The 24,069-nt window shown below is 39.3% G+C and overlaps 1 protein-coding gene across 1 annotated transcript in view; it reads right to left on the bottom strand.

Annotated features, from left to right (window-relative positions):
* prdm6 (PR domain containing 6) overlaps positions 1–24,069 on the bottom strand; it is a 195,734-nt gene that overhangs the window by 48,308 nt on the left and 123,357 nt on the right. Inside the window, exons 5-6 of the mRNA XM_073069490.1 lie at positions 19,083–19,207; positions 3,964–4,300 (exon numbers count right to left, since the gene is read on the bottom strand). Coding sequence (XP_072925591.1) covers positions 3,964–4,300; positions 19,083–19,207 — 462 coding nt within the window. The remainder of the gene's footprint in view (positions 1–3,963; positions 4,301–19,082; positions 19,208–24,069) is intronic.

Raw genomic sequence — 24,069 nt, 5'->3', positions numbered from 1 at the left:
GGCTTCCAATCACTACCAGTATGACTAAGCACTTTGATAAATATCAAATTCTTATCCTGTTAATGATCCCTATACCTTCACTTCAAAATCCCTTTGTTCCCCCAAAGTTCCCAATTTCTTTTGAATCCAGTGCAAATCTCTTAACATATACCACACTGAACTCCTATAGCATTCTACACTTGGCCATTTAATCTCCACTGTCCACCCCTCCACCAGCTCCCCACCCACCCTGCCTCTGCTCCCATTTACACTGTTTACTCTGCATACTAATTTACCGGCAATAAGAAATTTAGATATATCGATCTTTATTCTTTGTCCGGGTCATTATGACACCTATTGCAGATCCCTGTAAATATAAATTTCTATATCCTGCCAATCATAGATTAAGTTATTAACACTGCCTCCTCTCTCCTGCACCATGCTATATAGTTACATCCAATTCATTTTTATTTTTTGCTAATAACCGCTTATGCAGAGTTTGGAAGCCCATACACTGTAGATAAGATCCATAGATATGAATCCTGTCCAAGTGCGTAGTCATTCTGGGTACATTTGAGCCTAAGAGAATCTTACCAAGAAAGAGGTGTAATTCCCCTGCAGTGTAGTTTAAAAGAGTGATTACAGAAATGAAGCATCTAAGCACAAAGTTGATTTCACAGACAGTCCACATAATCCTTCTCTTCTCAAGCTGACTAACTAAAATGGAAATAGGAAGTTGTAGCTAAAAACCAATTCACCAATAAAAGCGACTAACATAACTAACAACACACACAAAATGCTGGTGGAACACAGCAGGCCAGGCAGCATCTATAGGGAAAAGTGCTGTCGACGTTTTGGGCCAAGACCCTTCGTCGGGATTAACCGAAAGGAAAGATAGTAAGAGATTTGAAAGTAGTGGGGGGAGGGGGAAATGCGACATGATAGGAGAAGACCGGAGGGGGTGGGATGAAGCTAAGAGCTGGAAAGGTGATTGCTGAAAGTGATACAGAGCTGGAGAAGGGAAAGGATCATGGGACGGGAGGCCTCAGGAGAAAGAAAGGAGGGGTGGGTGGACCAGAGGGAGATGGAGAACAGGCAAACAACTAAATATGTCAGGGATGGGGTAAGAAGGGGAGGAGGGGCATTAACGGAAGTTAGAGAAGTCAATGTTCATGCCATCAGGTTGGAGGCTACCCAGCCGGTATACAAGGTGTTGTTCCTCCAACCTGAGTTTGGATTCATTTTGACAATAGAGGAGGCCATGGATAGACATATCAGAATGGGAATGGGACATGGAATTAAAATGTGTGGCCACTGGGAGATCCTGCTTTTTCTGGCGGACCGAGCGTAGGTGTTCAGTGAAACGGCCTCCCAGTCTGCATCGGGTCTCACCAATATATAAAAGGCCACACCGGGAGCACTGGACGCAGTCTACCACACCAGCCAACTCACAGGTGAAGTGTCGCCTCACCTGGAAGGACTGTCTGGGGCCCTGAATGGTGGTGAGGGAGGTGTAGCACTTGTTCTATTTACAAGGATAAGTGCCAGGAGGGAGATCGGTGGGAAGGGATGGGGGGGACGAGTGGACAAGGGAGTCACGTAGGGAGTGATCCTGTGAAAAGCAGAAGGGGGGGGGGAGGGAAAAATGTCTTTGGTAGTGGGATCCCGTTGGATATGGTGGAATTTACGGAGAATTATACGTTGGACCTAGAGGCTGGTGGGGTGGTAGTTAAGGACAAGGGGAACCCTATCCCGAGTGGGGTGGCGGGTGGATGGGGTGAGGACAGATGTGCGGGAAATGGGAGAGATGTGTTTGAGAGCAAAGTTGATGGTGGACGAAGGGAAGCCCCTTTGTTTAAAAAAGGAAGACATCTCCTTTGACCTGGAGTGAGAAGCCTCATCCTGAGAGCAGATGCGGCGGAGACGGAAGAATTGTGAGAAGGGGATAGCCTTTTTGCAAGAGACAGGGTGGGAAGAGGAATAGTCCAGGTAGCTGTGAGAATCTGTAGGCTTATAGTAGATATCAGTATATAGGCCATCTCCAGAGATGGAGACAGAAAGATCAAGAAAGGGGAAGGAGGTGTCGGAAATGGACCAGGTAAATTTGAGGGCAGGGTGAAAGTTGGAGGCAAAGTTAATGAAGTAACATAACTAACCATGGTAAATACCAATGAATATAAATTAAATATAAATAATTTGACAATGAATAATGACTCATATAGAATGGAATGAAATTCATCTTCAGTCACTTGTACTAAACAGATGCAACAGCTTTGGGCACCTGTTCTGCTGCTCTCCTGCTACTACAACACTTAATTAGCAATAACAAAGCAAAAATAAATTTCTGTCACAATGTTTTTGCAGATGTATAAATGTAATGCTTTAATTTTGTTTTAAAAAGGTGGTGTGCTTCTAAAAGTATTGAAACGTGTAACAGAAACAAAATTATAAACTACTCAAAATGATTGGTTGCTGAGTCGTTCTTGATCATTTGTAACACTGACATTAAGGGAAAAGGAATTGTACAATGTCACTACAATGACTTTTGTTCCATTTTTCTTGGCAAAATTGCAAATTATATCCCCAATACATATACTTCACTTAAATTTTATTGTCATTCTTAGCTTCAAACTGAGCATGTTTTCAATATAATGCAAATTACTTAAATCGTGTTGGCTGATGTTCACTCAACTAATGTTTTGTTTGTATAGTGTTTCTATTTCTCATAAATGTGCAAGAAAGAAAATAATGAGTGAAAATATTTTTGAGAGTTTGGTTAGGAGCTGTGTGCTACACTTTAATTGCATGCAAACAACATTTTTAAATAATTCATTTTATTATAAGAACATTTGTCTCCAGCACTAACATCTTACAATGTTTTACAGTAACACAAAGGTCATAATATCATAATATCAAAAACAACTTGCACTTAGGTCTTAATATAGTGAACTCTCCCACATCACCGAGCAATCAGCCAGAATTTGATACTTCGAGATAAAGTGATAGTAGCTCCAAGAAGTAAGAGCTTAATAAAGTGATGGTTTTAATGAGTATCTTAAGTGCTCCAAAAGTAAGGAAGGCTGTTGCAAACTTTGGTACTGTAGGTCAGGCAGCTGAAGTTTGCTAAATTAATTGGTGATGGACACTAGGCCAGAACTAGAAAAACGAAGAGTTCTCCTAAGTTTACATTGCTAGTTCAAAAAAAGTAAAATTTAGGAAAGACAATGAAGTGATCTAAATGCAAAAATTTTAAGCTTGAGCCAATTCTTGATAGTGAGCAATGGTTGATTAGTGAGCTGAAAGTTAATGAGCGAGTGGCACAGTGTGAATAGGTTTATGGGCAGCAGAAATTTAGATTTGCTCAAATTTCAGCAAGGAGCTTGGTGCTAAAAGCTCAGTTTGAAGCTAAGAAAGAAGTTTAATAGTTAGGAATCTGGATCTAGATGCTGCCTGGCCTGCTGTGTTCTACCAGCATTCCCTATAGATGCTGCCTGGCCTGCTGTGTTCTACCAGTATTTTGTGTGTGAATCTGGATCCATTTGTTTTTCATGAACAAATTGTGCATAAGCAATTTTACTTAATGTAAGTAGTGAGCAATTATGGGCCAAGAACTGATTGCTATGGTACTCCACCAATTACTTCTTTAAAGTTTGAAAAGGACATAGTTATTCCAATCACATGGGACAGTCATTTCTCAATCCACTCTGACACACTTCCTTCAGTACTATAGACTTTAAATTTATGTACTTGCCCCCTAGTTAGGCTGTGCATGGAGGTTTCAGCCTTGTAGATGCACCATAGTTTCTCCAGCCCCAAAACCCAGAGTACAAGCTGCTATAGATAGCGATGTGCCCCACATATGTGGGCTGAACTCATACACGATGTACGACGTATGATACCTGATTCTGCTACAGCTCAGAAGCAGAATGATGCAAGTTTAAGCAATCAGCTTAGTGTGCAATGTCTATGCTTGATTCTAGTTACCTGTCTGGGTTCTGTGGACACACATGCATCTGTAGAAGGATCCGCTGGGTGAAGGTCTTAAAGCACTGTCCACACTTCCAGAGGTGCCAGTCACTGAACTCTCCACTTAAATGGCTGGTTGAGGTTGGACTTGCCAGTACCCGCTGGTTCTTCATGTTGATGTGGTTGGCCATGGAGTCATTCACCCCTGCTTTGTCAGACAGCACTTTGCTGCATGGTGTCTCTGGGAACCTTAGAGAACGATAAACGCCCGTCGGTGGAAGTTTGCCAGTTTTGTTGAACGATTGTAATGTCTCATGCCTGGTCATTATGTCAGCAAGAGTTGATGGAACATTCACTATGGAAATAAAAACAAATCTTATTTAATAATTATAATTCAATTCCCAAGGCGATAAAACCTCAATTAAAAAGTTCTTTTGGACTAAATTTTATCCAAAACTAGTTTCAAGTCTGTAAGTGTGTTTATGAAATTTCTTCTAAAAGAAAGCTATTAGAAAAACTGCCAGCCCAAAATAGTCTATCTGGATAAGTCAAAGAATAAATGTGGAGGTAGAATAGTCTGCTGTGGCTGTCCTAATCTACGCATCACCAGCAAAACTGAAGGCAAGCAAAAAGAAGCGACACCCAGCAACAATATTTCATCTTGGCTCAGCTGCAAGAAAATAGAATGAGATTATAGATTGCCAAAATTCTGGTCATTGTTTTTTTGATTTAATGAACTGTATAACAATAGTAGCAATTATACTTGTACATTATTAGTGAGTAGAGATATATTATTGATTCTATTTGTCTTCCTTAGGTTAAAGTCACCTGCATTCGGGATTTTTTCTCTAAAGTAAGTAAGTTTAAATATTAAAATAACTTTCTGCGTCAGGAATTGAAAGCATGGAATTAGATATGATTATAAATTATGGTATTTCTAAACAGATGGATTAGCTTCTTTAATTTTATTGAATATGTATTCCCTTAACTTCACCTCAAAATTTCACAATAGTTAGGACTGAGGAGGGGCAATCAATTCCATCCATGCTTCATGGTGATGTTCCTTAAAGAATTTGGACTTCGAAATCCATTTTCACATGAACCTCTGCAGTAAAATGCTGCTCGATGAGGGGTCCATTCCACCGTGTATGATTGTTGAACACATACCTCATACAAGGCCTTGGTGCTTAGTGATAATCAGGTACAATGTTTTATCTGTTAGTGCACATTAAGGTGTAAAAACGTTGAGAGACCCACACATACACTGAAATTAAGTGTGTGGATCTCTGACAGTAATGGTGGCTGCACAGCATTCTGACTCTGTCCTTGAGATGGTACAAGGGGAGTCATCAGGAGAAAGTTCCTACATTCCAGGGTTCCAGGAAACTACTGGAGACCAACATTAAATGGAAATGTATTGAGGTGTCTAGAGAGATACACAAATATCTGAAGTGATGTCCCAGGGATCTATACCCCAAATCTGTGCTCCATACTGGAAAAAATTTCATGAAAAGAAAACTATTAGCAGCTTCCATCTTTGGAGTTCTGTCCTCCTCATAAGATAGCCCTCAGTGGGACGGATCAGTTCAACTCGCCCTCCATATCCACAAGTGTTAAATCTGGCTAGGTGGGCTCAGCGGACAGAGTCCAGGCATTGCCCTGAGCACCACTAAGAAAATCATCTCTTAAACAAATGAGTTTTTATTTGTGATTATTTTATCTTCCTCAGGCTTGCATAGGGTCTCACGGTGAAAGGAGTCGCTCTGTAGTGTACATGTGTTCAGTCTGCAGGAGTGACCCTGAGCTTCTGGCTGTCTCCATTTTAATTTTCTCATTCCCATACTGACCCAATCTGTCTCTGACCCCTGTCACATGAGGTTGAGCAAGCTTGAGCTACAATACCTCATCGTCCATCCAGACACGTTGCTGCTTTCTGGACTCAAAATCAAATGTGCCAACTTTCTTTGAACTTCTTGTTCATTTAAGTCTTTCCATCTGTATCAAAACTGCCCATTTTTTCCTCAGTGATCTAGAAATATTCCACTTCTTACTACCACATATACAATATTCTGGATCTGCTTCTAACTACCACATTATACTATTTGGTCTCACCCTCTCAGAAATATTCCTTTATCCTATCCTGCACCACCTTCTACAAATCTGAAAACTAACTTGACCTCTCTCTTTCCGAATTTTGATGAAGATTCCCGCACTTGAACATCGACCATTTCTCTTTCCACAGAGGCTGCCTAAATTGCCAAGTCTTTCCAGCAGTTTCTATTTTTATTTCTTTTAGGAATTTATTGAGCGACTTACTGACCATTTAAAGTTGACCTCTGCAGCCATAACTCACATCTGGGAAGTTTTTGGCTGTCAATTGTTACCATGGTTACCTACGCTTACCTTCATTTTTGGGCTGACAGCGTCTGCTCAGAATGAAAACTCCTTTCATCACTTGTATTAAATAAAATTAAATAATAAGTTACAGCTTTTCTCGAAAAGGTTCCTGCCTCTGATACCTGAGGATCTCAGGGTAACCAGATGCTTGGCTTGTAATGTGTGTAGGGAGGTGGGCAGACAGACAGTAGGCAGATGATAGGCATAGGCATGTAACAAAAAGGAAAGTCCATTAAATTTATCTGATGAGGATGTTTGTGGTGCTGGATCATTTTAATGATGAATGCAGTGACCGAATCATTCATTTAACTCATACAATGAGGTTGCAAGGCTACAATATCACCATACATTATTTTTTCCAGCTCCCAAAGCTTTTATTTCCAAAACAGAAGTCTGCCTTAGAAAGCAGAAAGGGTAGAAACCAGGCAAGTGGCTTGTCACAATTGATTCCATTCCTATTATCTGGTCTTAATATCATGGCAGAGTTTGGCTAGAAATGCTGGAGGTGGTTTAGACTGGTTGTCAAAATGCAAACTTGGAACACCTTACCAGCCAAGAAAATTGTGTTTGCCTTATTATGGTTAGCAATCGAAAACTGCCACCTGTTTGCAACCTATAGCTTATGAGTGCTTGTCTGAATGCATCCCATCTGTAATTCTCCCCCCTTACTCCCCTCCCCTTTCCCGTCTCTTCCCTACACATCCTCAGTGACCGGTGAGCTGATTGAGAGCATCCATGGTGTATAAGCGGATTAGCCAGACTTAAGATTCATGCACAGAAAACATTTTGGGATTGATTGATATAGATATGAATTTGTGATAATCATTCACAACTTTCCCCACAGTTATTTCATGAAATAGTTATCGAGTTAGCATGTATAATTCATGAATGTTTTTGCCTTGGAAGGATTAAATGGGAATACTTTGAAGAAAAATTTTTTAGAGGATAGATGTCCTTTGGCTGTTTTGATCAGCACATGGAAGTCAGTTATGTAGTCTTTCCCATGCACTAATCAGATCAGTAGAGCATTGCATTTACCTGATGGAGAGACGAGAGGGCCAGAGAGAGGTTGACAAGCAACATGAATTGTAATTATTATTGAAAGAGCCAAATAATGGTGGTGGTGGGGTTGGATTGTTTGTAGAAAGGTCAGGGTTTAAATGCCCCACACTACTCTTTTATTCTTTCAACATTTTTTGACTTTTAGGTTTAATAAATAATAAGAGTTAAGTGTTAAAGGATGAAAGCCCCATTCTCAACCTTGAAGTCACAAATGCTGTAACATTAAAAGAGAAGTGGAGAGGTATGTTTTTCTAATTGCAAGTGCCATTGACAACGAGTAATCCCTTTGGAAAATATTGGTTGTAAGCTTATGAGGCATGTATCCAAACATTATTATATGATGTTAAGAGTCATATTCTGATGAAGTGCAGAAGGAAAGGCAGGTTTTTTTTCTTGGAAAAGATAATGAAGGGTTATGCTTTACTTTAGTAGTGAAGCCAAAGCAGGCACTGAAAATGATCAGCCTGAAAAAAAAATTAGTAAGTTGTGCCAGTAAGATTCTAATCAACAGATTTGTACCATGTGGCTGAAGCTCACGCTTCATGGAAAATAATGAAGTAAGATCCAGCTGGGAGGAGAAAAACATAAAAGCCAAAAGGTTGTCATAGAATAGTAACAATGCATTACGATACCAAACGGTCAAGCTGTCGGCATGGTGGCCAGACCACTTGGTGTCCCTGGACAACTGGTTGTATTGTCTTTGTAATTAGCTTTAATATAGATACACCAGAGTTGGACATTGAGTTGTTAGATAGAATTATGAATAATATAACACACAGTGTTGGAAGCTTCAGAAGAATTGCACCAGAAAGAAGTCAGAGTAGGAGATACACAACTTCAGCTCACACCCAGCTAACTGTTAGAGGAGGCATATCTGGAACTGAGAGCTCCAAATGCAATTTTAAATAGTAGTGACAATCTCTGCATGAAATCTGTACAAGCCAAGTTTTACCAGGGGCCCTTGTCCTGTATTAGTGGTTTGGCTGTTAATCCCATATTTGTGTAACTTAAATTACACAAATATAGGTTTAACATCCAAACCACTAGAAGAATTCCCGATCATTATTGTCAAAATTTTCTGTTGGGGTGGATGCTGAAAAGCCTGTTTGACTCCAATACTCAAGCTCAATCCCTATTCTCCATTCATCAATACATCACCACTGATCATCACAATATCTGCTTCTCCACACTCCAGACCAAAAATGACCAAAGGATAAAGCAAATTATGAAGTAAACCATGGCATTTTGTAGACAAATGGAAATCAATGTGCACTATTTTAAAGCCTGTTTGCCATTAATTTCACTTGAATTGCAGTATGATTGGTAAAGTCTGCTTAATGTCTATGGAGAAGATAGGGCAGTTCTAGATTTGGAAGAGAAGTCCTCTATTTCAGCATGGTTGGAAATAGAGCGGGATTATGTTTGCCACATTATTGTCTACCCACATTGCACTTTCTCTGTAGCTCTGCACCCTCATTATTTTTCCTTGTACTTTCCTCAGTGCACTGTGAACTGTTTGATCTATATGAACAGCATGCACAGTAGGCTTTTCGGTTTACCTCAGTACAAGTGACAATAATAAGCCAATTCCAATTCAAATTCTGGCATATACCATAATTTAGTTATTTTTTGGATGATGTGTCTTTGCATTTCAGAGATTGACTTGAAGCTTTTTGTATACTGTTGCCCTTACTACTATGACGAAGAATACAATACCAGATCCTTGGCAAGGCCAACCCAGAGTGCACTTTTGATCTCCTTATATAAAACAAATATACTTGCTTGGGAAGGATTGAAGCAAAGATTCACCATATTAGTTTGCGGCTGGCATATCATACAAGGGAAGGTTGTAGATGTGCTATATTGGCACTGGAGTGTGTGGTGACACTTGCAAGCTGCCCCCAGCAGACCTTTAGTTGTGTTGGTTGTTAACATAAATAGTGCATTTCATTGCATTTTTGATGTACATGTGATAAATAAACTTTCCTCTTGAATAGGTAGGCTTCTATTGATGATAGAGCTTTGAAAAATGAGCTGTGACCTCATTCAAACATAAACTCAGTGGCCACTTTATTAGGTACACCTGTACACCAGCTCATTGATGCACATATCTAATTAGCAAATCACATGGCAGCAAATCAATGCATAAAAACATGCAGGCATGATCAAGAGGATCAGTTTTTGTTCAGACCAAACATCAGAAATGTGATCTAAGTGACTTTGGCCATGGAATGATTGTTGGTGCCAGATGGGATGGTTTGAGTATCTCAGAAACTGCTGATCTCCTGGAGTTCTCATGCACAATAATTCCTAGAGTTTACACAGAATGGTGCTAAAAACAAAACAAAAATCCAATGAGTGGCAGTTCTATGAGTGAAAATACCTTGTTAATGAGAGAAGTAAGAGAAAAATACCAGAATGTTTCAAGCTGACAGGAAGCTAACAGTGGTGTGCAGGAGAATATCTCTGAATGCACAAGGAAATACCTAATAAAATGAAGGGTAGATGAAGGGAAGACATTTCCCCTGGCTAAGAGGCCTTACCCTTGTGTAAGCATCTCACAATAAGGGGCATTTAACAGACTGAGATCATTCTGGATATGAAGGGATATGGTGATAGACAAATTGAATAGGGCTGGATATAGAAAATTATCTTGTCAAAAGGAAGAAATTGCATGAAGGGTCCAATGGCCACCTCCCATTCCTACTTCTAATGTTGTTATGTTAAGTTGTTAACTAGCATACTAGCAACTTGAGCTCACAGTCTGAGTCTGTTCATCAGCCAGTTGGACTTCTCTCCTTTTCTGCAATTCCCCTCCAGCACAGTGACTTTCCTGGTGTCGTAGCTCTCTGGCGCCAAGTTTCTCACTAAGTGCTGATACTATCTGCATTCATACCCTCTCCTTCAGTGTCTGAGCTGGTAGTTATAAGTGTGAAATCATCTCAGGGTATGCCTTCTTCACTGGCTTCCCTTTGTTTTATCACTGGCTGGCCAAAATCTATTTTTGGTGAAGTACCCAGGCAATGAAGAGTGCTGGCCGGAAGCTGAACTCTGCCAAACGGAGAGGCAGCATAAAGTTGGCACTGTCAACTTCAATATCATGAACTACGACAAATTGCACTTCTTGCATTTAAGTTCAACATCCAAAAGTATCCAAGACCATATTCCTTTCAAATTCAGAAAATAAACATAATCAAATTGTTTTCTGTTGAGTTACACAGAAACAACCATGGATATGGAACATGATAGGACTGCACACAGTGAAAAATAAAAACAAGAAGGCAGTTAAACAGCACTAAAAATGGCCTGTGTAAATCTTTATCTCTATTGAAAATAGTTACCATCAACAGTCTTAAACATGACTCAGGTCAGTTAGAATGAATTGAAGCCAGGCATAATATTATCATAGATATTGTGAGAAGTTATTGCATATGAAATATCAGCCAGTTTCAGGTGACCAAATTTCACAGGGGTTGAAGGGCCATTATATTCCCCGATGCCACGACCCTATCATAACCCTGTACAGTGGGATCCCACAGTAAAAAAGAGCATTATTCACACTGAACCTTTCATTTCACATAGTTCTCTAGTTCATAAACACATTCTGCTCACATAAAATCATTCCATCAGTCTTTTGATCTCTCATTGAACGTAAAACCTTCAGTTCAGAAACACACACGAAATGCTGGAGGAACTCAGCAGGTCAGGCAGCATCTATGGGGAAAAAAAAAGAGTCAAGATTTCAGGTTTCATCAGACCAGGTCTCAACCTGTAACTTCAGTTCTTTTTTCCTTTTCATGGATGCTGCCTGAGCTGCTGAGTTGCTCCAGCATTTTGGGCGTGTTAGTCTGGATTTCAATCATCCGCAACCTATTGTGTTCATTTCAGAAATGAATCTTTGATGGTGAATCAGGTATAAAATTTTTAACTCTGGAATGAAAATATTAGTTTATATACAAATTGAATGCATACCATTCCTTTCTGCTATGAAGCCAGAAGAACATTAGTGTAAAAAGCTTGGACATTAACAATTTCTTCATCCATATCATCTAGGCCTTGCATTTGACATATTTAGTTATCAAGCTACTGAAAGAACAAAAAACTTGCTAGGTTTTGTTTTAGGCATAAATATTATCAAAGATTTAGGCCTATTTTGATCACAGACCTGAATCTCCGCCAACCCATGTTGGTTGGGTTATCTTCATACCTCCTTATGACACAGAAGGAGTACATTTCAGTTCATTGGCTCATTGTTGACCCCTGGCCCACAATTTTTTCTATGATATATTCTCCCCACATTTCCATTACCACTCCCCTATTTTCCTTTCATCTACACAGTTAGGCATGAGTTACACTGGCCAAATGACATACAGAACTTACCTGCATGACTTTACAATTGCATAACCTGGGGAAAACCCACACAATTCACAAGAAACACACGAGGTAAAATGAGGATGGAAGGGGTGGAATCACATGGAGGCCTCATAGCATTGTTTGTGGGCAACGAGGAGCAGTAATCTCCTCCAAACCTCCACTGCCTCTGACTTATGCCTAGTAATGTCCATCTCAGCATTTCTGCATTCACAATATCTATGTCGAACAATCATAATTGCTCAAAACTCCCCTGTATCATTTCTGAAACTTGCACCACGCATTTAGAAAATCCTGTCAGTCAGATGAGCTATCAGGATGTTTTATGAAAAATGGACTTGCTTCACAGATAAAATTCTACATTGTTCTGACAAATCCAGATTTTCAACTAACACCTCTCACCCAGTTTCAATCCAATGCACGTTATGCTCAATGTGTAATTAAGTTCAGCCTGTATTTGTGCCAGAAATTAAACAGAGGTTTTTACAATAATCCAATTCACCTGTGCAAATAATTAAACAACTAGCTAAATGCCATGTCAGCAATACCAATAAAATCAAAGGTGAGCTCAAATGTGCTGAAATAACATTAATTTCAACCCTTGACACACTTGACTAATGAATTTGTATGGCCAACATCTGCTTAGAGGTGATTTGGTTAGTTGGAGCTCAAAAACATTATCCAAGAATGTAAACATGTAAACTGTATCAAATGCCAGATTGATGAGAGCCTTAAGTATAGACAGAAAAAAAATCCACTCTAAGTATGCAGAGCACCGGATTATTTAGTCATTCATCTACTGATTTGATGCCAGTCATTGCATTATGAGGTTGAAATCTTCATCTTATCTCTTCTCTTGACCACACATGACTGACAGCTGAAAGGACTACTTACCACAATTATTTTATGCCTCTATATCATACTGGCTTGTTACCAGATCAGTTTTTGTCAGAATTCTCATAAGTTTTTTTTCTCCTGGTTAATCATAGCAAAAGCTCACAGGGGCTGGTGATGTAAGTCTTGACTTCGAGCCTTCTGTGCTGCTGCCAGACAAGGGCGTATTAGTGAGATTTCCTCTTGTAGCATTGTATAATTGGGAAAAATTAAAGAAAGCACATATCATGACCTGCCAGATGGTTGAGAAAAATAATGTTGAGAAACGCTTTTGACAAGAGGTGCCGAGGATTGCTAGGGAGCAGTTCTCCTCTTTTAATTCTCCACGATCAACAATACTGCCCATTTCAACAGGATGTCTTCACTGAAATCTCAGGTGACTGGGATGCAGTGGAAAGTACAGGCAACCAAATGGCTCAAGCTGTGAGAAACTCATGTACATCCAACAACAGCATCTGGTATCTCTTCCCCACTCAGCAAGAGTCCCACACAACATCCTTCTTCAGCCATTGATCATCAGTCTCTGCCTGGCCAAATTTCAAAATTATAGCCACCACCAAACATATAAATGAAGTTGTATCACATTGCATGGACAAGTCATTCAATAAGTTCATATCCAGCCAGTGGCAGTTTGTTTTGCCTAGCTTAATGCCATTAAGTGGTCCTCGAGTTTGGCAAGAGGACAATCTTCAATGTTATTCAATATAAGCTATTTGGCCACAATTTTTGCAAAAATGGTCAGCTTGAAGCACCCTACAGTGAAGGTTGGCTGAAAGATTCCTAGCATGATAACAGGAGCCTTGTAGCCAGTCTTCACTGCTGGGATCATATCTGGGACTAATCCTAAAAATTTGGCCTTAATTTTCACTGTTTCCATTCTTTTTCCAAAGGATGTCTGGAGAAATGTCTTCCATTGAAGTTACAAACACAGGAGTGGAAACAGGGGAATTGAATAACAAAGAAGTTCAAAGTTCAATGTAAATTTATTATCAAACTATGTATTGTCACCATATACTACCCTGAGATTCATATTCTTATATGCATTCACAGTAGAATAAAAAGTACAATAGAATCAACGCAAAACTACACACAAAGACTGACAGACAACCAAAGAGAACAAACAGCACAAATACAAAAGAAAACTAATAATGTTAAAAAATAGATATATGGATAATACTGAAAACATGAGTTGTAGAGTCCATTGGTTGTGGAATCAGTTCAGTATTGAGGTGAATGACGTTATCCATGCTGGTTCAGGAGGTTGATGGTTAAAGGGTAATAACTGTTCCTGAACCAGGTGGTGTGGGACCTAAGGCTCCTGTGCCTCCTTCCAAATGGCAGCAGTGAGAGGACAGCATGGCCTGGATGGTGGGGGTCCGTGAAGATGGATGCTGCTTTCTTGTGACAGAACTCCATTAAAGAGGTAGGTCAGCTGAAGATGGAGCATGACAGCTAGGCTTTATGTCACTAACTGTCAATGGATATATTAGGGATTGATGTCAGCAAGGATGGTGAGGCTATGAGAAGAAATGTCAAGTAGAGTGTTCCTCAAATGATACATTTAGTTGAGTGTCCACAAACTCTTTGTGTGACAGCTAACGCTAAATCAGTTTCTCTCTTGCTAAGTACCATAGGGCAAGAACAAAGATCTAGGATGTTTTTCCCTCACCTTGTAGTGTTGTCTTACTGCCTGTATTCTCAAAGTCAAAGTTAAAGTACATTTATTATCAAAGTATGTATACAGAATACAACTCTGAGATTTGTTCTCATACAGTCAGCTATAAAACAAAAAAAATCACGAAACTTATTCAAGAAAACATCAAATACCCAAAGTGCAAAAAAGAAGAAACTGCGCAACGAGAGCGAAGAACACATAGAACATCAAACCTCAAACTGGGAGCTTAGCTGCATTCATTATAGTTTGTTTCAGCACTGCATCGTTAGCCCATTGCTGGCTGCAGGGCCAATTTTTGCCAAAGCACCCCAGGCCACATCGGCCACCCCAATCAAACCTCTCAAAAACAGCAAAAATAAGAGTAACCAGAACCCAGAAACACATGAAACATGAACCTTAAAGTCCCCGAAATGAGTCCAGAGCCTTGCCAATCAATCCTTGCAACGGGGATCCCAAGATTCCTGCACTTTCCTCCAACAGCATCCAGTGAGAGGGAGAGGAAGACCAGTCAAATACGGGCAGATGGCGCCGAACACCTGCCCATCATCCGCTCTTATCCTTGTGGAATCAGAGAAAAGCAATGGAGTCGATCAAGGGCTCACACCCTGTCTCTAGGCTTCCAGGCCTCCAGGATGAACTCCGAACCTCACTAAACTCCTTTGGAGACAGCAAGGTGCCAGATCGCTCAAACGGCACAAAAAAAACCACACCATCAAAATGTAAATCGTAGGTTCCAATCGCACGCGGCTTAGCAGTGGAATCATCTTCGAATGAAGAATAAGAAGTAGTGACTGTTTGCAAGAAATCATCATTGGTCACATTGTTCTCTGGTGCCATTCTGTAAGTGGATATAGTGTTACCAAGCAGATCTACCCTTTTGCTGTTCAATAGCTCCTGACCTTAAGTGGGAAAAACAACACAAGGTCTTGGAGAATGATCACCAGCAGCTCTTGTCCTAGAAGACACTCTAAAGTCTACACCATCTATTTCTGCACGGCAGACATCCCAGCTGGGTAATTATGAGCCATAGAAAGACCATTGACCAGTAAAATGACAAGAGTATTGAACGCTGTATATCCGAAAGGGAAAACTAAGTTTGAACTTCATGGATCTTCGACCAAACCCATGGTTGCATCTCAATAAACCTCGTAACCTGGGCAATAGATTACACAAGTGTAAAAATACCCCACAGAGCTCTCTGAACCCAAAAGCATTCTGCCAACGTTGCCTGAGAACCTTCAATGCTTTGAGTGGAGAACTTCCATTCTGATGGAAGCTAGTTATTCGTCAAGGAAGCAGAAACGTCAGCGCTTGGACATCAGATCATCATTGGGTAAAGTACATGAAAGAACTGCCCGCCACCTCAAAGCTGAACAGGACTGTTAAAAGTTTTGGTCAGTGTGAAAAGTCCAATACAAAGCTGCAGCTGTACTCTTCCATTTGCAATGACATTGATTCAAGGTTTTCTGGCTGCCATCTCAAATACACCAAGCATTTCATGGTGTACACAAAAAAGCTTTTGTGGACTGTTTCATTGAAACCTTTATCCAAGTCCTCTGCAAGAGACGTTGCATTCTAATGCTTGTGCTGTCCTAACCTGGTGTCAGCTGAAGGTTAATTGTGTTTAGAGTCCCAGTGTGCCAAGGTCCTGCCTTTTTGCTATCCTCTCAGATAAGCACATTATCTGAGCTGGTAGCTGAGTGTGAAATTACATGACAGTATTCATCATCACTATGTTCCTACGGTCCCTCTACGGCCAGCCCAGCTTGCATATCTTAGTTATCTGCAAGAGGAAAGGTGTGTGGGTAAGACAGATGTAGATCAGTTTTGTCTGGTGTAAAACCAGAGACTGTAGTTAATTCTCAGCAAATCAGACAGCATCTATGGAGCAAAACACAGTTAACAATTCAAGTTGACACTTCATCCAAGCTAGGAAAAATTTGAAATCAAGCATGTTTTACATTGCGGAGAAGATGGGGAGGGGTTGGTGTGAGAGCAAAAGGATGCCTTTGATGCAGGAAGCCAAGAGAGACTGAATGACGCAAATGGTGGTATTGCCAGTCGAGAGATGTTGGTTAAGCTCTGTTTACAGTAGTCTGTTTGGTAGAGAAAGTAACAGAGGAACATGATTGAACTGAGAGGGAGAGGAAACTGAGAGAAACAAGCCAATGCAGGTGCTGAAAATCCAAAATAAAATAGACTTTTCTGGAAGTACTCAGGAGGTGAAGCAACATCTGCAGAGAGAGAACACTGGAGTTAATTTTGTATTTGACAATCAGTTCTGGTGAAAGATCATCAACTTGTAATGTTAACTCTATTTGTCTCTCTATTAACGCTTACAGGCTTACTGGGTATTGCTGTTTTATTTCAGATTTCCAGCTTCTGAAATTCACAGTTCTGACATTGTCTTGTTTTCCTCATTCCTCTCTTTATATTCATCACCTTTTGTTACCAATTTATCTCACCCAGTACCATCACCCAACAATCTCACTTGGTCTCAACCCAATCACGGTCTTTCTTTTGTTCTGTTCCCTGCATCATTTCTTTTCAATTTTCCTCATTTTCATCCTTTCCCAGCTTTGATTAAATATAATTGACTCAAAACATTAACTCTCTTTTTCTCTCTATACATATGCTACTTCACCCACCGCAGATTTCCCACTGTTTTTGTTTTTCTTTCATTCCCCATTAAAACTTCATCTGCTCCTTGACACTCATAATAACAATCAGTGCATACCATCTCTACGCTCACTGGAAGATTTCTGATTCCCACCAGCCCCTCCGCAACCCCCAGCCTGTGGCAGAAACTTGCTGGAGGCTGCAAATTGGTAGCAAAGTAACTACACTCCAATGTTCACATAAAATATGCACAAATTGGGATTACTCTTAAGCCTATCAAAATGATAATTTTAAATGTTTACTTAGTATTTAACATTGATGAATATAATTTGTTACACTCAGTCTCTAAATGTTTATATAGTATTGAAGATCAGATGTTTTCTTCTTATCACAAGAATGAAAAGGATAGTTATTTCAAAACAAAGTGTGTTAATGTTTCCATCCTAACAATATCTCCAGTATTGATGTGTATCTGTTGGATATGGTTCCAGTGCTGTCTCATCCAGATTACAACTTCAAACATAGAATTTGTATGTAATAATGTAAAGTTATTTATCTGGGATGATTTCATTACAGTTGTGGTTCATCTCATGTTACTTGTTACGGATTGGTTTGTTGATAGCTAAAAAATGTTCTGCAGCAAAATCAGTATGAAGTCATAGTGGACAGATAATCTCATTGTTTCTTGGTTGGAGCTCAATTTTAGACTAAAACTATAGGGCTGAGGAAAATGAAAGAAGCAGAAAGGTGATTTTATTAAAGCTTCAGTCAAAAACAAGTTACTGTTCTGAATTTGGCCGTGAATTGTCATTGAATGATAATATTTATAGCTCACAGAAGTCATCATATCTGAACCATGAACATTACTTATCTACACTAATCCAGTTTTCTGGAAAAGGTTTTAAAAAGCACTTAATCCATAGCCTAAAATAATAACCAAAAATGTACAATGGAATTATCTGCACAATCATAATTTCATGACATCTCACATAAAGTTAATTGTAATTTTTGTTTTTACTTTGACAGTAATAACGTTTCTGAAGCACCACTGCACATATTGTATGTTCTTCAGACAGAGAGATACAGTAATTATTTAAAATGCATTCTTAGTAAATGAAGTAAATGTTTGCAATACTGTAATGCCGTTAATGGAATTAATCCTGGTGATTCATATTCATTCAATGTAATATTACTGGTGATATATTAAATAAAGTATGAATTATAACTCTTTACAAGACACAAGTTGAGCCAGTGCTTCCAGTATAAAGATAAATACTGGTGTCACCAGCATCTGTGTTAATGTCTCAAGCATTTCTGTTAAAATGCAGTAATTTCTTTTTTAATGGTTTAATATCTGAGGAGTGTTGCAAATAAAAATGATTAACTTGAATGTTGGCAGTTAACACAGAATAATTACAACTTGACACTAATTCTTAGCAATCTCATCAGCATAAGTCCTCGGTTGATGATAATATGAAATGGTAAAAAGGCAGCATTAAACTACAACTAAACAGTAAGCACAACTTCTTTCATGTGACAGGAAATTCAACCATTTGCCCAGAAGTCAATCTGCTTTAATAAAGTTTTTCTAACAAATTATCTTCTTACAAACAATTGTTGCCCCACAACCAACTTGTTCTTTCTAGCCTGGCTAATTATTTTTCAGTTGGTGCAATACTGATTAATCATGCACATCAGGTCACTTGCTTATCAGCAGGTCACGTATTGCTTTGATTTCGTTCTCCAATGCATAACTAGGAAAATCTGAAAAAAACAGTCATAATGGAGATCAGCAAATATTTAAGCGAAATTACTTGCACAGCCACAGAGCTACTTTATAACTTTGGTGTCACCATCACAGTTTAAAATATATATTTTTTCAGTCACGAAAGTCAAATCAGAATGACATGCAGCTTTCAAGAAAGGGCAGCAGACACATCTATGATTCTGCAGCTTTTGCCCATTTGATGGAAAAGAAAATCTCATTTGGCAAAGACCATCCAAGATTCACCAGTTAAACACAAGTATTTCTCACAGAAAGTTTGTTAGCAAATCAAGTATGACTTAAAAGGCCATTCTGTCTTAAAATTAGTTTAAAGGCACTGAAAGAAATGCTTACAATTGTCATCTTGTGCAATGCACTGAAAAGGGATCCCAAAGAATGATGTATAGCTATCGTTGTACCAGACCAGAAGTTCCACTCCTCTCGGGATATCATCACATGCTCTGTAGAATATGCAGGACCTAAAACAGAAGATGAGAGGTATTGGCAAAATACAGGCACTGCTCTCAGCCTTGGTAGTTCATAAGTCCTGTACTATATTTTTTTGGAATAGCATCTGATTTCCATGGCACATAACATTAGTGCCCCTGTCAATAGTAAAATGGGAGAATACAGCCTGTCAGCCAGATCATTTTGGATGTATTTGGCCACCTCCAAAATAATGTGAGGTTGAAACAAAATCTCGTTCATGGAGGCTGAAATTTAGATTACATGTCAGCTGATACCATGTCAGCCAAGCATAGGAATCATAAAATGCCCACAAAAGCAGATTGGTGAAACAGTTAAAAAGCTGTATAATCTTTTTTCTCAAGAATGTATTACACAAAATGAAACATATGATGTATGTAGTTCTAAGGACATTTATTTGTGATTTGTGATTAATTTAAAATATAGCTGGGGGTGGTGTATCTGTGGAATTCATTGCTACGGAGGGTTGTGGAAGCTAACTCACTGGGTATACTTACAGCTTAGTTTGATAGGCTCTTGATTAGTAAGGGCATCAAAGGAGACAGGGAGGAGGCAGTAGAATGAGATTTAGAGGGATAATAAACCAGCCATGAACAAATGGGAGAGCAGAATCAATGAGCTGAATGGCCTAATTCTTCTCCTATCTCCTATGGTCTTATAGATTTATAGTAGTCAAACCCTTGACTGATTTCCAATTGTTTTAACTGTTTATACAGTAGATTCAGTCTAATTGCCGAGCAACAGAACTCTTCATAAGTGACTTTACTACACTGCTCTACCTAATAACAAAGCGAAATACTTAGTCTTACAAATTGTCACAAATACAGTAATCCCACTTTGAAAAAGCCTTGATACAGTCAAGAAAATGTTGCACTGGTTTTGTAGAAGACCTAAATAAAGTTAAGACATGCTGGAGTTTCACACGAATTTCATTTTGCATTTTACTAAATGCAAAGGGAATATCTGTCCCACTCAGAACAATAATATTTTCCCTCTCACTGTAAACAAGTTTAAAAGAAATGATCGCACAGAATAACGAAATGTTGATTGTTTAAAATCCTGTTCTCTAAGAAGTCCTGATGGTGCAGTGTGATGGTAAAACCTGCTGGCTAGGGTGCACCATTTAACACTAGGGGTAATGCTGATTTCTTAAATAAAATAAAACAGGGAAGCTGTAAATCTAATTCTATTGAAAAGGGGTTCTCACATTTAACTGTCATTTATTCTTTGGGACACTTCTCTGTTTTCATGGATGGTTGGGAGAAAAAGCATTTCAGGATGTATATTGTATACATTTCTCTGACATTAAATTCGACCTTCGAACCTTGAAGCTGCAGTGCAACATGACAATTTCCACTAGCAGAGAGAAATTAAAAGCCAAATGTTACCCCCTGCTGATTTTGCCCATTTCCTAGTGGTCTGCTGCGGAACAGTCTTACAAAAGGAATCTTTTCTCATTGCAAACTTCCCCTGTTGCACTTCATCCACTCCTTTAGAATATACAGTCCCATATGCATTGCCAGTGGAGATGCCTTTAAAAGCACTGATTGCCCTAGCTTGGAAAAATACTGGAAAGATGTTTTCCAAACTCTATCCCAAATACTTCATTACATCCTGGAACCTAACCCTTTGATTGCTCTTTACGGCACCTCCGGAGAAAGGGACAAGCACCTAAGTCCGACCAAACGCCGCATACTGTCTTTTGCCTCTCTTTTGGCCAGGCGCGCAGTCTTGCTCAGGTGGAGGGATGCTGCCCCACCCATCCATGCTCAGTGGCTTAGGTACATCATGTCCAGTCTATACCTTGAGAAGATACATTATTCAACTCTCAATTTGGACATAAAGTCCCAAAAGGTGTGGGGACCCTTTCTTGAATACTAAAGGTTCATCTCTTCTTCCTTTCCTCTGCACAGAACTCCCTGACTTTCAGCATTCTCTGGTAAAATTCTACGAACTCAGACGTGTAAACATACAAGAGTTTATGTGTTAGGAAAATACACCTTCTCTATACCAATGCAGCTCTGTGCGGATAAAGATTCTGTTTAACCCTTTTTGCTAATGCAATGATGGCTTGGAGTTGGGAATTGGGAGGGGTAGGTTGGGGGGGGGGGGGTGGGGAGGCAACCAAAGCGTGATTGTACTATGGGTGCATCTCTTTCATAGATGTGAATTGTACATTTACGTTTTTTTTATGTACTGCACAAGCCTCCTTTCTACGATGCTTTCTTGATTAAAAAAAAATATTGCTGAGAAAAAAAAGCATTGTGATTTCAGAACCTTGTAGATTGTGAGTTAAAAGGACTCAAATGATGAAATAATATAAATTTTGACTGGGGTTTGGTTTTACTGGTATGGTGGTGCGGTAGAGCTTCAATCTGATGTTGAACTTTGAACTCAGCTCCATAGTTTCTCAGAAGTTCAAAGGTCCCTGAGGAAAATGCTTTTATACCTGCCTCATTCAAGATGCTGACAGACATTTGGGATCTGCTTGCGGAACACAACCTAGCTTATGGGATCTCATGAAAGCCTCTCGCATACAGAAAAGGAAGGTTGTTGAAGGCATTGCAACATTGAAGTCCTGGCATTCAGTTCTGAGTTGGGTATTTCTGTGCACTATTATATCGTAAGTTTCCCACATGATTACTGTAGTCATCCGCTTCCTAGAATTCTGGATTGGATTAGTGGAATGGAAAATTAATGGGCAGAAATTACGCTGACCTCATTTGTGTGCCTGCTAAAGGTTTGTAGATTTCTTAGGCTTATCTTCCCATTACTAATATGTAGGATTTCTGAGGCTAATCATAACATCCTTACAGCCAGCACTCTGAGATCAGTAAGCTTAGCACAGATCACAAATCAAACATGGCACCTTCTGGGTCCATTTGGCACAGTTTCCTGTTGGAAAGTTTACTGGAAAACTCTTTCAATTTGACAATCAGAGAGAAGTTTGAAAAAAAAGAACAACTTTTAAGATGTGTGTTGTAGCCATATTTGGCTGAAAGAAACGTGTAACACCCCTCTCGTCCAATTCACATCACAAAAATTTGCTTGTGCCAAAGCAGTTTATTCCTTGTTTAACTCCACTGGCAACAGAGAATCCATCAGCACATGTTCGTTAACAGTCAGATGTGCACTTGTCAATGTATTTTGTCGTTGCCAAGTGGCTCTTGGCAACAGGATTGTAAAGATCAATATAAACAAACAGAAGAATCTTAAGTTTTCACTTGCAGCTGCGAAAATTCCATCTGTGTTATTTTTACTGAGCATTTTGCAATCCTGTTTGACTGAGGCACTGCTAGCTAAGCAAAGTGCTTTAGATCTTTCTATGAATATCTGACAAAAGCTATACCATGGTCGATTCCTCCCTTTGCAGAGATCTGTGAAACTTTAATAATCTTCCCACGGTTCCACTGATTCAGTCGAAGCCCGTACTAGGCATGCTAAGTATCCGGTGGCATGCTACAGACTATATTTGATCATTTCATCTTTCCATTTGACTTTGTGCAAAATAAACTTTGTAGAACTGATCAAAGATCTGTAAAGACATAAATGTACAGTTTCTTTTGAAAGGGCAGGACTGTTTTAAAGCAATGGGTGGTCTCGGAGGATCTTAGAAAGACTGCAAAACCATAAGTGTACACTATTTCTTATGAGCGGCAACAGTTGCAGGCCCTGCACAAATCATTGTGTATTTAAGTACATCAAAGACATTTTTTCCTCTCAGCTAATATTTCCTTTCCTGACATGTATTTGGTATTGTGTTTGGATGACTCATAAAGATAACTGCATGATGTCCTCTCTCTGTTGTAGCAGAACTCATGCCAATGAACATTATTGTCAGCACAAAATTAAAAAAAAAAGAGTATTGGGGATGAGGTGGCCTCAGTCATCAATCAACCTTAAAAATTCTTTGAAGTGGACTCCATTAAGACATCACTAATCAAAACATATGGAATTTAAACCAGCTGCCTATCACAAGGGATAGCTGTTTACACACAATTCTTTAAATTTACTGTATTCTTATTGGCCATACCTGTACACATTTCCTTTACCCAAATTAATCAAATGTAGAGCTTCCAAACAACAAATATTTGTTCTTATTTATTTCATCAGAAACTGAACTGTTGCAGATGAAGGTACCTTCTGAGTAACTCCACAAGGGCCCAAAGTAATATTGAAGCATTTTAACAATTCCAGGAATAGCCAAGGAAAAGGCAAGATTCCCAAGTTCAGACACCACTCTGCGCTGTCATCAGTTCATAGACAGAGACAGGAAAGGAGCTGAAGCTGGGTGTATTTCCAACTACAAAGGTAATCAACCAACCATTCCTGATTGAAGGATTCAGCCATGATGACCCCTTTCTTTCCCCAGGTTTAACACACTGTCTCTCCCTTTCACACACAGATACTTGGAACGACCTGATGTTGAAGTGCTGGAGATAATCAGTGCTCACTGAACCATTACTAGCAAGGAATTCAATAATCCCAGAAAGGAAGTAAAAACCTTGTATTTATTTGGCATCTCTTTCATCCTCTTTGAGATGTCCTGAAGAATCCTAGTTAGTGACACACATTTGAGATGTAGACATTATAAAGTAGCAGAAAATGCAGGGGACAATTTGCACATAGAAAGCTCCCACAAATTGCAGTGATCACAAAAAAGAATATGTATTTACAAAGATGTTGAAGGAACATAAACGTTGGACATGTTATCTTTAAAATAATGTTGAGTGCTCTTCAGTGTTACCTGTGCCCCTTAATTTAATGCCTCGTACAAAACCTGACACCTCCAACAGTGTAGTACTCCCTTAACCGTGCACTGGAGTGTCCACATTGTTCTGTGTATTCACATCTG

This window comes from Hemitrygon akajei, chromosome 2, assembly GCF_048418815.1.
Source record: "Hemitrygon akajei chromosome 2, sHemAka1.3, whole genome shotgun sequence".
NCBI lineage: Eukaryota > Metazoa > Chordata > Chondrichthyes > Myliobatiformes > Dasyatidae > Hemitrygon > Hemitrygon akajei.
The sequence above is the reverse complement of the archived record's forward strand: the minus strand, read 5'-3'. Positions and strand labels throughout refer to the sequence as shown.